Below are 14109 nucleotides of genomic sequence, written 5' to 3'. Positions count from 1 at the left end.
CTGATCATGACGTCCGCCCAGCGTTGCGTGTCGTAGGCGGGCGGCCCCCTCACGAGGCGCCGCTGATCATGACGTCCGCCCAGCGCTGCGTGTCGTAGGCGGACGGCCCCCTCACGAGGCGCCGCTGATCATGACGTCCGCCCAGCGCTGCGTGTCGTAGGCGGGCGCGTCGCCGCCCAGGTCGGCCGGCAGGATCCGTCGGCTCACGTGCTCGTACAGCGCCGCCAGGTTGTTGCCATGCATGTAGATCTGAGGCGTGGGGCGAGGGCGGATGGGGGAGGGCGCAGTCAACGGCCGCTCCGGGCGAGGCGACGGGACGGGGGGACGAACGTTGCGAGGAGCCTAGTGGTCAGAACCAACGTCACAACGCGCGATCGAAACCAGACGTCGCGCGGGTAGTGAACAGTTCGACGAGCTGTGTCTGCAGTGCCGTGACACGCTTGCTGTCTGGTGCCACAAGTCCAACACACTAGGGATTTTCACGGGAGCACTCGCGCTGATTGGCAGTGCTTGAGAGCGGACTGGTCCACTCTGCTACGGTCTACGTGGTCTCACCTTTTCCTTGACCTTCTCCTTGAGGAACGGCCTGATGACCGACATCATGGCTTCGACGTACCACGGCTGGTTGATGAAGTGGATGCCGCCGAACCGGGCCGGGTAACAGTCCTGGAGACACGCTAATCGGTAATCGAGATCATCACAGCTGAAAGCCAAGCTCACCAGGCGGGACACTGAGACTACATACGGTGACCAACGGCCGCGCACCGCATCAGCTGTAAGTACGTGGTGACACGAACACAGCTTTCAGTATAGCAACATATAGCACTTCAGATACATTAATCCGTAACGACAGGATGACGAAAAGCCACGATCGTATACATTGTACAGCTTTGACATCGCTTTAAATATATAGCGGTTACCAGCCGGTATGAAAAAGACATCCAATTTGACCCACAGCTTCCTATAGTCAAGCCCTATAAGACAACGCAGTAATGAGGTCATTCCGTACAGTGTTGGCGGTACCCACAACGTCCATGCGTGATTTTGTATTTGTTCAGCAGAACATTCGTATAGCACAATAAAGGCACGCATTTTCTGACAGCATATGCATGGTTCAACCACTTCTGCATAGCACGGTCGTTCTTCAATTATGCCGCAGACCACAGTCTCAATCGTGTCCCAAACCCTTATCCGTTACAAGAGATTACTTTCGGCCAATATCGTGACCCCAAGTCACCGCCAGCTGGCCTCGCCTCGCCTCGTCCCATCTCACCTGTAAGCCGCTGACCATCAGCCGCACGGTGCGCGGGTTTGACAAACTTGCTCTGGCGCAGCGAAAACTGGCTGAAGTCGAGCACCATGACGAAGCCGCTGATTTTGGCTCTCCGGCTCCTCGATCAGCCGGTCCAGCGTCAGCAGGATCGCCCGGTAGATGGCAGACAGCGGGTACCTGCCAGCCAGCCAGGAATATCTGACCACGTGCCGGGACAGCAGAGGGCTCCGCATAGAAAATTCGTCGCGCCCTTCCCCATCCGGCAAGATGGCGGACACATGTCAGGTTGTAATACCTGGACATTCCCAGGCTTTCTGTTCAAGGGAGCTCTTAATCTCCTTCCAAAAACCGCGTTACGCTACGGTAGCCCTAAAATCAGTATACATACTCGTTCTAAACCCTCACATCTCGCCCCCTACGCAACGCGTTTCAGGACGAAAAGAGGACGGGGTTGGGGAACTCCGGATAAATTTACCAGGACGCTGAATCACTCGCCCAGCTTCTAAATAAAAGGCTCTGAGCCATGGCAACTCTACGAGTTTGCGCGATTCAGGTGACAATTTTGTGATTTAAATAATGTTAAAAACTCGCTGGTTATAAGCCCTCGAAATCCAAGGCTAGCCCGCATGGCTTCTGATCCATCTATATTTCGACGAACGCAAAGTCGGTCAACATGCACGAAGCAGCGCCAGCGACCATACAACAGAAGTGAGCTTGCAGCCTGTGCAGCTCTGAACTCGCAACCAACTGCCCCGCGACTCACACGGCACCACGGCACTCACAGGACGGCACCGGTCTTGACGTGTCACCACCCTGCGCCACACCAGCCCTGGAGTGTCGTCACCACACACCGCACCAGCTCTTGAGTGTCCACTACCACACACCGTACCGGCCCTGAAGTGTCGCTACCACGCACCGAGCCAGCCCTGGGGCGTTGCTACCACACACCGCACCGGCATTGGAGTGTCCCTACCACACATCGCGCCAGCCCTGGAGTGTCGCTACCACACACATCACACCCGCCCTGGAGTGTCGCTGCGTACCGTACACCGCACAGGCTCTGGAAAGTCACTGCCACACAACACACCGCAACGGCCCTGGGTGTCGCTACCACACACCGCACCAGCCCTGGACTGCGCTAACACAAAGAGTATCGGCCCTTGGAGTTGTCGCTTACCATGGACCGCACAGGCCCTGGATTGTCACTGCCACACACCACAACGGCTCCTGGGGGTCGCCACCACACACCGCACCAGATCTTGAGTGTCACTACCACACACCGTACCGGCCCTGAAGTGTCGCTACCACACACCGCACCAGCCCTGGAGTGTCGCTACCCCATACCGCACCCGCCCTGGAGTGTCTTTACGCCTCGCACCACAATCGTTCGTCAACTCTCGGTCTTATCCAAACCCGATCCGGACCCATCCGCCCTGTCCTGGTCTTACCTTTCCCCCGCCCCCTCCCCCCTTGTCTTGACCCTGATTTTCGCCTCGATCCTGATAACTGTCCTCGCTATAATCCCCCTCTAAAACACCTGGCCCCATCCTGCCCCCGACCAGTGCCCCGGGTACAACCCGTGACCCGGGTCCCGACCCGGTCCCGACCGACGTGACCCGGGTCCCGACGTGATCCTCCATCCTGATCCAGCCGCCCGCAGCTCTCCCCGCCACCTCACCTCTCCGGCTCCCAGCTGGCGGCGAAAACGAGCAGCACGCGCCGGCCGCGGCCGTCCCGCTCGGCCAGCACGCCCGGGAAGCCGTCGCGCAGCGCCGCCCGCACCGGCGGACTGTGCGCGTTGTACGAGCCGAACAGCAGCGGGTTGTCGCGGCCGGTACGCGTAGAAGCCGGTCAGCAGCTCGAACGCCTCCTGCACGCGGAACTTGCGCGCGCGCAGGAAGCGCAGCAGGCAGTCGTCCGACGTGTCCAGGTACACTGGGCGTCGGGCACAGAGGCGGCGTGGGCCGGGGCGCTGGCGCCGCGGCGACGGCGGGAGGCCGGGGTACTCCGGCTTGGGGATGCGGGGCGGACAGAGCGCAACTCAGTGCCCTATTCACGACGCGGTAAGGCCGCGACCGAGGCAGGAGGGCCGCCAGCTGTGGAGACTGGTCACGGGACGCTGAGGTCAAGCCAGCAGCGGCTCTTATCGGTGCCCAGAGGCCGACGCCAGCACGGTTTGTATGCGTCGCGAGTGGAAGCGAGAGGCGGCACTTTCTACCGAGCAGATATGGTCTTTGAAAAGCACACCTAAGGCACGGACCACTCTCCCCACATCAGCGTCACATGACGGTGGACAGTGGTGAGCAGCGCAGTCCCAGCATCGGCGGGGCTCCCCGGGCTCCCCCCCGCCACCTACCGACGTGCGGCTGCGTCTCGGTCAGCGCGCGCAGCTGGCGCACAGCCTCCTCCTGCGGGCAGGGCCCCGGCGAGCTGGACCGCTCCGCGTCGGCCGCCGGGTCAGTCTGGCGCCACAGGTCGTCGTACTCGGCGTATTCGGACATGGCGCCGGCTCCCGGCTCCGTGCAGCTACAGCTGGGCCAACAGTAGGCTGGTGGGAGACATCAGTGGATGACCAGCCCTGGGACCTGCATTGCAGGCAGCCTGTGAAGATGGCAGTCAGGTGTCTTATGAACAGAGGATGCTGTGATGTTTTAAAGTCACAATGAACTTTTGACCTCCTGCTTCTTGATGATACCAAATGTTGGCATTCACTGGAGTGGGCTGACTAAAGGCAATTTTCTGGCTTGATTTTCCTCAGAAAAAGACTAAAGTCCATAAGTAATGATGAGGATGATGATGATGATGATTGCAGACTAAAGTTTAATACAATATGCATAGGTAATGCCCCCTTTCACACCTTTCTTCCAATGATAATGATACTAGCAGCACTGCTGTAGCTGGCAGTACCACATGCCAATCTTCCCAGTATTCATGCCACAGCCAACATTTTTGTAAAAATATTGCATGGTGCCACATCATCACCTCACTGGGAGAAGCAGCACAGCTTTTCAAGCATTCAGTGCAGCATAGTTTTATGATGAACCCAACCCTCTGTAGCACTGGTAATCAGACAATGTATGGCTGCTTGAGTCTTCTGCATCAAAATATATGTAGCATAAAGTCCCACAAATGCTATCACCACATAAGCTTCAGTAGAAATGTCAATGAGACCATGTAAGATGGAAACCCTATCAAGGCATATAAGCAAACAGGTGGTGTTTAACTGGAGCTTGGATCATGCCGCATTCAGAGCACTGGAAGTTCTGTTCAGCAGCTGGTCCTGGGATCATTTCCATGTTAGCATGAGCAGTAGATATAGCCATGTGAGTATGGCTCTCAAGTTTGCCTGTCCTGTCTGGCACAATAGAAATGAATACAGCTTTCTCTGTCCTTTCATTTTGAACTATGTATAAAGCTGTCAACCCAATAAACATGTGAATTCCTAAGACATGCACCAGTTTTAGGATGACACCTCTAAAATTTGCTGCCAGAGGATGGGAGAGGAAGAAATAGGCATGTGCTGACATGATTGTTCATGCTACAGCTGTAGTAGTGATATATCCTATTCCTGCAGACATTGATTTCCTGTAAAGCACCAAAAGACAGAGCCTTAGAGGGCCAGCCACCAATAACAGCTCAGATTTTTACCATTTTTTGACAGTCCCCACCTGGCTGCTCACTAGTTAATGACTATGCTAGGTGAGAGCCCCTCCCCCCCCCCCCCCCCCATTCACACATACAATTGGTCATGGTAGTAAAGTACCTGTTAAAACAACACTTTGGAATGACTTGCGACCATGCCTGCGTTAAGAATCACACAACACAGGCGCTACCCTTTGTTCCCTCTCCTCCCTCCATGCGCAAGACCAGGCCAGTTCCGCAACGTGTCGTGACTTTCAAAGCTGGACCCAAACAACCAGGGACCCTGCAGACAGCTGGAAAAGCTGGGACAGACGAAAATCAAAACTCACTGAAGAGCAGCTGCCTCACATAGATCGCAACGCATGTATGATGCACCCAGGTATATCTTAAATGACATAAAATCCAGTGAAACACTGGTACGTGTACGGGGGGGCGTGATCAATGCCCGCCCTATTAGTCCGCCTTCTCATTGCCAATCTTAGGCGAAAGTAAACACCAATAACTGTCTCGTGTGCGCAATATCTGAATAGCATATGCTGCTTTCCGGATATGGCAGCACAAAATTACAATATGAGTCAGAGAAAAACAAGGTCGACCTGAATTTGGGGGTTGCTAGTAACGTGTACTTTGATTTTCGACGTGAGAACCTCTAAATGGAAACAAAGGTCTAAGACAAGAGGACAGATTCGTAGACCATGTAATAAATTGTCACATAGCACGTCCGAACTACCCTAAGGATACCAAAGTTTCTTGTTGATTAGCGTTACGCCGTGTACCGCTGCTTTACCCGGTGCGGTATATACCCATTACCAATTATCTGAGTTCAAACAAGCGGCAAACCCTCCAAGATTGAGCTAGCACATTGAACGCAACGACGACCTTTATCGCTTTAGGCCCGTTTCCATCTCTATGACCACTCGGCCGAACCCGGTTCGGTCGTGCAAAGTTGATCGTTCGCCCAGCTTCGTGGCCGCGCTAGGATAAACAATCCGCCAGCTGACGCGGGCGCGGCTGCTCCCCTCGCCTGCGCCAGCGGCCGGGAGGGACGCCGGGCCGTCCGACGTCGCTCCGCTCGGTGCCGCTCCGCGTGTCGGCCTCACCCGTGGCCAGCTTAGCCTGTAGCTCCGCTGCTAGTGAGGTGGTGCGGGCGGCCGTACTGGTGACTGGGGCATCTCAGCAGCGCGGCCATGCTCGCGTCGGACAGTGGCCGGTGGCTGCTGCTAGTCATCGTGGTGGTGCTCGTGCCACGCGGCACCGCCCGCTCCCACGTGGCGCTGGTGACCACGGACCAGGAGGCCGAGCCGCTGGTGCTGCAGCTGGCGCAGCTGCTGGCGGAGGACCACCACGTGACGGCCGGTGCTCTACAACAGCAGCGGCGTTGGCCCCGACCGGCAGCGGTCCGCGTGGTCCGCGTACCGGCGGCCGCTTCCGACCCGGCCAGCCGCATCAGCTGGCTCGACCGCTGGGAGCGCTACCCCCTGCTGGCGCCGGACGCCGTCGTGGCGTCGCGCGTGGCTGGCTGCGGCGCGCGGCGAGCCTCGAGCCTGCTGGCCGACTTTCGGCCGGATCTCGTCATAAGCACCCTGTACCTGGACGACGCCTGCCTGCTCGGCCTCCTGCCGGACCGCGCCGGTCATCGGCCTGCTGGCCGTCGCCGGTCGGCCTGCCCTGGGGTCACGTACCAGCTGGGAGGGTCACTATCCCGTCAGCCGGATACCTGTGCACGGTTACCCGCTCGGCGACGCCGACTTCTACGCCCGGCTCGGCAACGGCTGGCGCTGGTGGACGCTGCTGCGGCGCGTTACAGCGGCTGTACCAGACGCCCGTGGCCAGCGGCGCCGGCGGCCACCTCGACCTCGAGAAGGCGTACGACCGCGTGGCCGCCGTCTACGTCAGCGGCGACGCCCGGCTGCCCGCCGAAGTTGCCGGCCGACAGGCGGATCCGCTTCTCGGCTGCATCGAGTGCGCCAACTTTGCGCCGCTGCCTAAGGTGGGTGAGGGCACTGTGTTTTGTGGGATTTTTACGCCACTCCTTCTCCAGTCCGGTTTTTGCCTCCGAGCGTAAGGCTCGCATGCAGGCGTGTGACCGGAGCCCTCAAAAGATCCCAGGATCCCACTACCACAAGGCCATATGGAATCCTGGATCCACACTTGGGGTTCCGGCACATGTCTGCTCAATGTGTCGCAGGTTGCCATTGACGGCACATTCGTGCTCACTGCACTCCTCATGCAACACATGGCGACCAGTGTACCGAGTCAAGCCCACTGAAACCATTACGAGCGTGTTGCCTGCGTCCGCCAGAAGCTGATGTCGACGATCGGCGGGGGCAGCCTGCTGGTGATCCGGCTGCATCACCCGCACGTCACGCTGCCGGCCGCCTTCAAAGTCGCGCTGGCGCAGGGCGCCGCTAGTTCGTCGCTGACGCCGATAGATGTCAGCAACGCACCAGTGCCGACGCCGACCGGGTCATACACAACGGGGTCCCGGCGGGCCGACGCGCTCGGTGAGGTCACCGACGGCACTGGAGGAGGTCACCAGTGATGGGTACTCTCGGCGATGTTTTGAGGTGATGGGTACTAGATACTCTCGGTGAAGTCACCGCGGGGGGAGCGTTAGTGTCAGGCTCTCTCAGTGACGTCCTGAGATGCGCTAGAGGTCGCTGAGGGGGAGAATCGGTGGCAGACGCTCTGTGAAGCCCCGCGTCGCACCGGATGCCCCTGTACTGAATGATCGGGGACGCTCGTACCCAGGTTCAGGAGCGGTACCGAGGTCCCATTCCATGACCTTCCGTCCGCCTCTGAAGCCGGCAGCTCCGCCGAGCTAACACCCTACACCGCCTCTGAGTCAGCAGCTCCGCTGAGCTAACCTCTACGCCGCCTCTGAGCCAGCAGCTTCGCTGAGCTAACCCCTACGCCGCCTATGAGCCGGTAGCTCCGCCGAGCTAGCGCCTATTGCCGCCTCTGAGGCCGGCAGCTCCGCCGGGCTAACCCCTACGCCGCCTCTCCGACAGCCCACTCCCGGGCGCGCGTGTTCATCAGCGATTGCTCGGCCTCGTCGGGTGCTGCTAGGCCGTCCACTTCAGCGTGCCGCTCGTCTGCATCCCCTTCACGGCGGACACAAGATGGCTGCCGCCAACGCCGCCTCGCGCGGTCAGTCCCAGGCGGTGGGAGGGGGAGGGAAACGCCAATTGGAGTGCGCGACGGGATAGGCGAGTGTTTTTAAGCAGGCAGGTTGCGCGTTATTCCGCCAGAACCCAGTTAGCGACATCACCATTGCAGCGTGGCACAATGGCATGTTTTTTTCAAAGTTCGGACCGGTGTTAAGTTGAGCCGATAGATGGCCATGTCGCGTAAACCATCCAGAGTAGAGGCAAAGGGTTGTTTGAGCATTCTTGGATCTCTTGGAGTGTTGAAACTACGACGGAGTTGGATCGTCCTCATTCCTCACAGCCGACCGTCTCCTCCAGGTCTCGGTGTGGAGGCGGATCTTCCCTCCATCTCGATAACAGCCGACCCTCTCCCCAGGGTCTCGGTGTGGGAGGGTGACCCGTCCCTCCCTCTCGTACAGGCCGACCCTCTCCTCCAGTCTCGGTGTGGAGGTGGATCTTCCCTCCCTCTCGTACAGCCGACCCTCTCCTCCAGGTCTTCGGTGTGGAGGTGGATCTTCCCTCCCTCTCGTACAGCCGACCCTCTCCTCCAGGTCTCGGTGTGGAGGTGGATCTCCCCTCCCTCTCGTACAGCCGACCCTCTCCTCCAGGTCTCGGTGTGGAGGTGGATCTTCCCTCCCTCTCGTACAGTCGGCCCTCTCCGCCACGCCTCAGGGTGAAAGTGAACCGTCCCTCCCTCCTTCTCTCCCTTACAGCCGATCCCTTTCGCCGGCCTCGGTGTAGAGGTGGGCCGTCCCTCCCCTCTCGCAGCCGACCTCTCCGTCAGACCTCAGTGTGGAGGTGGACCGCCCCCCCCCCTCACAGCCGACCCTCTCCTCCAGGCCTCAGTGTGGAGGTGGACCGTCGCTCCCTCCCTTCCTCGCAGCGACCTTACCCGCCAGGCCTCGGTGTAGAGGTGGGCCGTCCCTCCCCCCCCCCTCCACAGCCGACCCTCTCCGCCAGGCCTGCGTGGAGGTGGACCGTCGCTCCCTCCCTCCCTCGCAGCCGACCCTCTCCGCCAGGCCTCAGCGTGGAGGTGGACCGGCCCCCCCCCCCCCCCGTCACAGCCGACCCTCTCCTCCAGGTCTCGGCGTAGAGGTGGAACCGTCGCTCTCTAACGCCCGAGTCGCTGCGGGCCGCCATCACCTCCGTGACGACCAGCGCCGGCCTGCGGCGCGCCGTTCGCCGTGCGCGCGGACGCCCTGCGCCACGACGCCATCTCGCCGGCCGCCCAGTTCTCGCACGACGTGCACCACCTGCTGATGTTCGGGCGGCCGGCCGCGGCGGCGCCGCCCACTCGGCCTCGTCGAGTACTACTGCCTGGACGTGGTCGGCACCTGTCTGGTCAGTGGCGGACTGGGCGCCGCGCTGCTGATGCTGCTCTTTCGGCTGGCTCTTCCGCGTGCTCTCCGGCCGCCAGGGCCGCGATGTCAAGGCCAAGGTGGAGTAGGCCGGCCGGCGCAGGGCGCGGCAGACGCCGCGGTGCCGCCCAACTGTCCGCAGCGCGACTCGAGTGTGTCTTACTTTATCTGTGCAGCCGCGTCAGCCCTGCTTGGCCGCCGCTGTTCCTCAAATACCAAACCGCTATACAAATGGTTTATTAATGCACATACACCTGAATGACACGATAAATAATGGCAATAGGCAAGCGCGGCGTGGTCTCACATATCACATGGCGCCGGCTGCGCGCGCGCGCGCGCCAGCGCGGCAGGTCCGCCTACCGCCGCCAGTACTGGGCGAACTTGTGCAGCTGTTCGACGAGAGGCGGCCATCACGGCCGTCACCGACACGTCGATCATGTTCTGCATGTAGCCGACCGCCTCCTCGTCCGAGAGGTCGAGCCTGCAAACAGGTGAGAGGGGAGCGGTCAGGCGGCGGGGCGCGGCCAGCGGCGACGGACGGACGGCGCCTGTGTCACCGGACAGACACAGGCGCTGGCCGCCGCTGGGTCAACCAGCACTGCATAGGGCCGAGCAGGTGGTGATCCCAGCGATGGGAGTTTCGTTGAAGTTATGAAACATCAGTAAGGTGGTGGTTTAACCCAGCGAGCGAGGGCGGGGGTGGATCCCGCCCCCTCAGAGGTTTCGCTGGGTTCTCCGAAACGGTTTGGAGCGGCTGCAGGAATTTTAGGACATTTTCTAGACATCTTACTTACGTACTGAGGCAAACTGTCACATTCAAGGCAAGCGCAGGGAGCGATTTCACGCCCCGGCATTGGGAGGGAGCTCCAGTGCAATTGGGCATCATCCGAGATGTTAATTTGCCATGGATTACGCGTTTCATACATCGTGTTGCGTTTACGCGACTGACTGATGTTTACGACAAATAGGACGGTGCAAAATGAGTACAATGATTGCAAGATGGCAAAGGCAGCATGTCGGAGCGATTTCAGGGCACGCCATAGTGACGTTATAATGTGTATTAGGGGTCGCTAATGCCGATATATCATAAATGCATTCAGCACTCACCTAGATCTACCCTAGACCTAGAAATCAGCAGTCATTGGTCCGCGTTGGTTACGTCGAGGCCAGTTGACGAACGTGGCAACTGTGTCAGATTAAAAATGCCTTCACATTTTGAGGTTTTCGAGACCCTGTTGCCTAGTTCGACTTGTGGTACGTAGGCCGAAAAAAATGGCATCCCGTCGATTTTTTCCACAAGCCGCCCAGTAGTTCTGAAAAGACCTAAGAGGGGTGAGGGGGGAGATCGAGGTCCCCCCTCCCACCCAGATTAGTGTCCACAGGACACCGTCCGAAGCAGAGCTAACCTCAGCTTATTCGCCACACGCATTAATTCTAACTAAGTGATCTCATTAGTATTGGATCACAACATCTCGAATCACAATGGGCAGCGTCATGCTGACGTTTTTGCCGCCGCATGACGTGCTGCCTGTCGCCGGGCCGGGCCCATGGAGCGGCGCTTCTGATTGGCTGGCCGCCTGCGCCGGCCGGCGACGCGCGGTCTGCCCGGCGGTCAGCGACACCTGAGGCGGTGGCCAGGCGGTGGCCACCCGGCGGCCGCCGCCTCATGGTAACACCACGGTTCGCCACAGGTGGTGCGCCAATCAGGTCAGCCATGTGGTCTCGGCGTCATTAGCTGCGCTGAATAGGTCATGCATATGATCTGTAGCAGCTACACCACACCGGGGCCGGGTCGGTGAACGGGGGCTCGCAACAGCTGTGGTATGGGTGTTATACGACCGCGCAGACGACGCTCCCGGAGGCATCGATACTTGATTAAGCGCTCTGGACGTCCGAAGGCTCTAATATACCGGAACTGAGGTGAGGTTGTGCAAGCAATAAACATATTGTGGACTTAATGGTCAGTTTTTTTATTTAAACGTAGGCATATGGCAATGAACAGCGGTCCAGTGAATTTCAGGACGAGGCCCCGATGTAGGTAATCCGAGAAACAATCGCAGGGGCCCAATATCAGCTGGGATATAATTGTGGCATTATACGCCGTTCTGCACCACTTCAGGCTGTGACGAACACGATTAATTATTACGAATATGTTTGATGTTCATCGAATGTAGCGCCATGGGTCGTAATCAACTTGAATACGCCCTAAGCAAAAGCAACGTTTTCACCCCAGCGGAACTCGCGCCTCCGTCACCAGGCGGACGTCAGACCCATGTCCACCCTGGCACACCTCGAGCGGTCGTGTTCAACGGGCCAGGCCGGCGGACGTCGGTCGCGGGCCTCATCCGAGCTTGTCTCGGTCCAGACGCGGCCGGGGCCCACCCTGGCAATGTCCTCACCACGGGCGGGGCCTCATCAGTCGCGGCCTCACCCGAGCGTCTCGGCCCAGACGCGGCCGGGGCCCACCCTGGCAATGTCCCCACCACGGGCGGGGCCTCATCAGTCGCGGGCCTCACCTGAGCTTGTCCCGGCCCAGACGCGGCCGGGGCCCACCCTGGCAATGTCCCCACCACAGGCGGGTCCTCATCAGTCGCGGTCGCTGGCGAGCTCGCACCTGACTGGGCCTGCGCGGCCGGCGGGCTGACCTGACTGGGCCTGCGCGGCCGGCGGACCTGACCGGGCCTGCGCCGCCGGCGGGCTCTGACCTGACCGGGCCTGCGCCGCCGGCGGGCTCTGACCTGATTGGGCCTGCGCCGCCGGCGGGCTCTGACCTGACCGGGTCTGTGCCGCTGGCGGTCTCTCACCTGAACTTGTCCTGCACCTTGCGCACCGTCTTGTCCGGCTCCAGGGCGATGTCGGGGATGTTGGCGTCCACCATCAGCGAGAACAGGTGCAGGATGACGTCCGCGTGCCTGGCGGCGGCGCAGCGCGCGGTCAGCGCGAGCGGCGGCGGCGGCCAGCCGCGCGGCACGACGCGTGATGTCGGCGCACGGGCCCCAGCCGCGGCGGCTCGGACCGGCACTCAGGCGTTCGCGTGACCGAATATCACATCAGATCACGTGAGCACGGGAGCGCGGACATCTCGGTTCGAGACCAAGTTACTCGGCCACCGGCGGCGGCCGCTGGACGTGACGGGTGCAGGGGACGCACAGCCACGGCTCCAAGTCAGCGGGGACCGTCGCGTCGTTGGACACCACGGTTGCCGTGCGACAAGGCCGCCTCGAGCGTGGGCAAAGCTGGGCCCAACTCTGCAATCACCGAAACATGTGGGCCCGTTCAACAGCTGCAGACCTCTACCCCATTGGCTAATGATTATGACATTTCGTGCTCAGGGGCGCGTCGATTGCGTGACTATTCAGCGCGCCCCGAGCCCCTCTATCAGCGTTCCCAGCGCGGGCCCGGCCGTCACCTCCTGAGGTGGAGGAAGGCGGTGTAGCACTGCTTGCGGAACGTCTGGTAGTGCTCCGAGTTGACACCGCCCATCGCCTCCACCATCTCCTTGCTGAGCTTCATGGGCGGCGGCAGCGGCTTGGGGTCGCGGCCCAGGATGTAGCCGAAGTCAACGTGGAACAGGTTGCCGTCCTTGGTGAGCAGCAGGTTGTCCAGATGTCGGTCCCCGACGCCCAGCAGGTACGTGATGACGCAGTAGCCGGCTGGGGGAGGCGACACGGCGCCGTCAGCGGGCGCGGCAGGGGCACACGGGCCTGGCGCGTGGAACAGCGAGGCACACAAGCCAGGCCAGCTGATGGATCTGTAGAGCTGAACCAGTCAATTTTTACGAGGCGTGCCTGACGGGGAAGTGTGTAGACCGGCGGCCTCTATGTACTCCATATGAGATGAGTTGAAACGCGCCACCGGTAAAAACGTCTGCACTGCGTGCAGTTGACACACCCCTCACACTTCTGGCATCTGGCTTACGTACGACACTTCGCACGACAACTAAGCCTCGCGCTCTAAGATCAACAAACACCCCAATACATCACCACCGACCCAGCGCGTCTGCAGAGGAACAAAAACTAAGTGCATCTGGTGTCAGTGCTTGCACTGACCACCCTGTCACAGCCGCGCAAAGCTCCAGCTGGCCCGCTGCGGATTCTCCAGCGGTCGCGCGGTGGCCGCCTGACACTGCCGCCCGGCGGTACGCACCGCAGCTGCGGATGTAGGTGTCCATGACGTCGGCGCTGACGCCGTACGGCCCCGCCTCCGACGGGTGGTGCTTGCGGAAGAAGTTGAGGATGCTGCCCTCGGTGCTGAGCACCTCGGCCACCGCCGAGGACTCGACGTACTGCACGAACCCTGCGGCGACCGCGGCGCCGGCGGTCAGCGGGTGACGTCAGACCACTGACGTCACACGTCAGCGGGTGACGTCTGACCGCCGACGTCACGGCAGCGCACGGACAATCCGGCACTATGACAGTGAGCATTAATCACACATGCTCCGTACTGTACCGCAGCAATGCACTTGTAGAGGACTCCCGCCTGCTCCCACAAGATAGTTTTTTTACAGGACAATGCGAAAATCTATCCAGTATCTATGATGCTGCCAGCTCAGGCCCTTGTGAGAGCAGTGACCAACGAGCTTCAGAAACAAAACAAAACAAAAAATACATCTGTGAATTCACCAGCGGCCAGAACTTCTGGTCGTTCCTTAATACGCCACCGTATAAATGCACTGCGGTCCATGCAT

The 14109-nt window shown here is 60.1% G+C and overlaps 1 protein-coding gene and 1 pseudogene across 1 annotated transcript; both read right to left on the bottom strand.

Annotated features, from left to right (window-relative positions):
- LOC119091187 (clavesin-2-like) lies at nt 1-5263 on the bottom strand (annotated as a pseudogene).
- A 4451-nt stretch (nt 5264-9714) lies between these two features.
- LOC119091185 (phosphatidylinositol 3-kinase catalytic subunit type 3-like) lies at nt 9715-13718 on the bottom strand (the record flags this gene model as incomplete). Its single annotated transcript, XM_037213840.1, is given in 5 exon segments — nt 9715-9823; nt 9825-9903; nt 12227-12334; nt 12832-13075; nt 13569-13718. Coding segments are annotated over 5 exon segments (626 nt in total), but the record flags the coding sequence as incomplete, so codon positions are not given.
- Between the last annotated feature and the right edge of the window lie 391 nt (nt 13719-14109).

The sequence above is a fragment of the Pollicipes pollicipes genome, unplaced genomic scaffold (assembly GCF_011947565.3).
Source record: "Pollicipes pollicipes isolate AB1234 unplaced genomic scaffold, Ppol_2.1 Scaffold_3402;HRSCAF=3997_pilon_pilon_pilon, whole genome shotgun sequence".
In the NCBI taxonomy this organism is placed as follows: Eukaryota; Metazoa; Arthropoda; class Thecostraca; order Pollicipedomorpha; family Pollicipedidae; genus Pollicipes; species Pollicipes pollicipes.
Note: the sequence above shows the minus strand (reverse complement) of the source record. Positions and strands in the feature narration are given on the sequence as shown.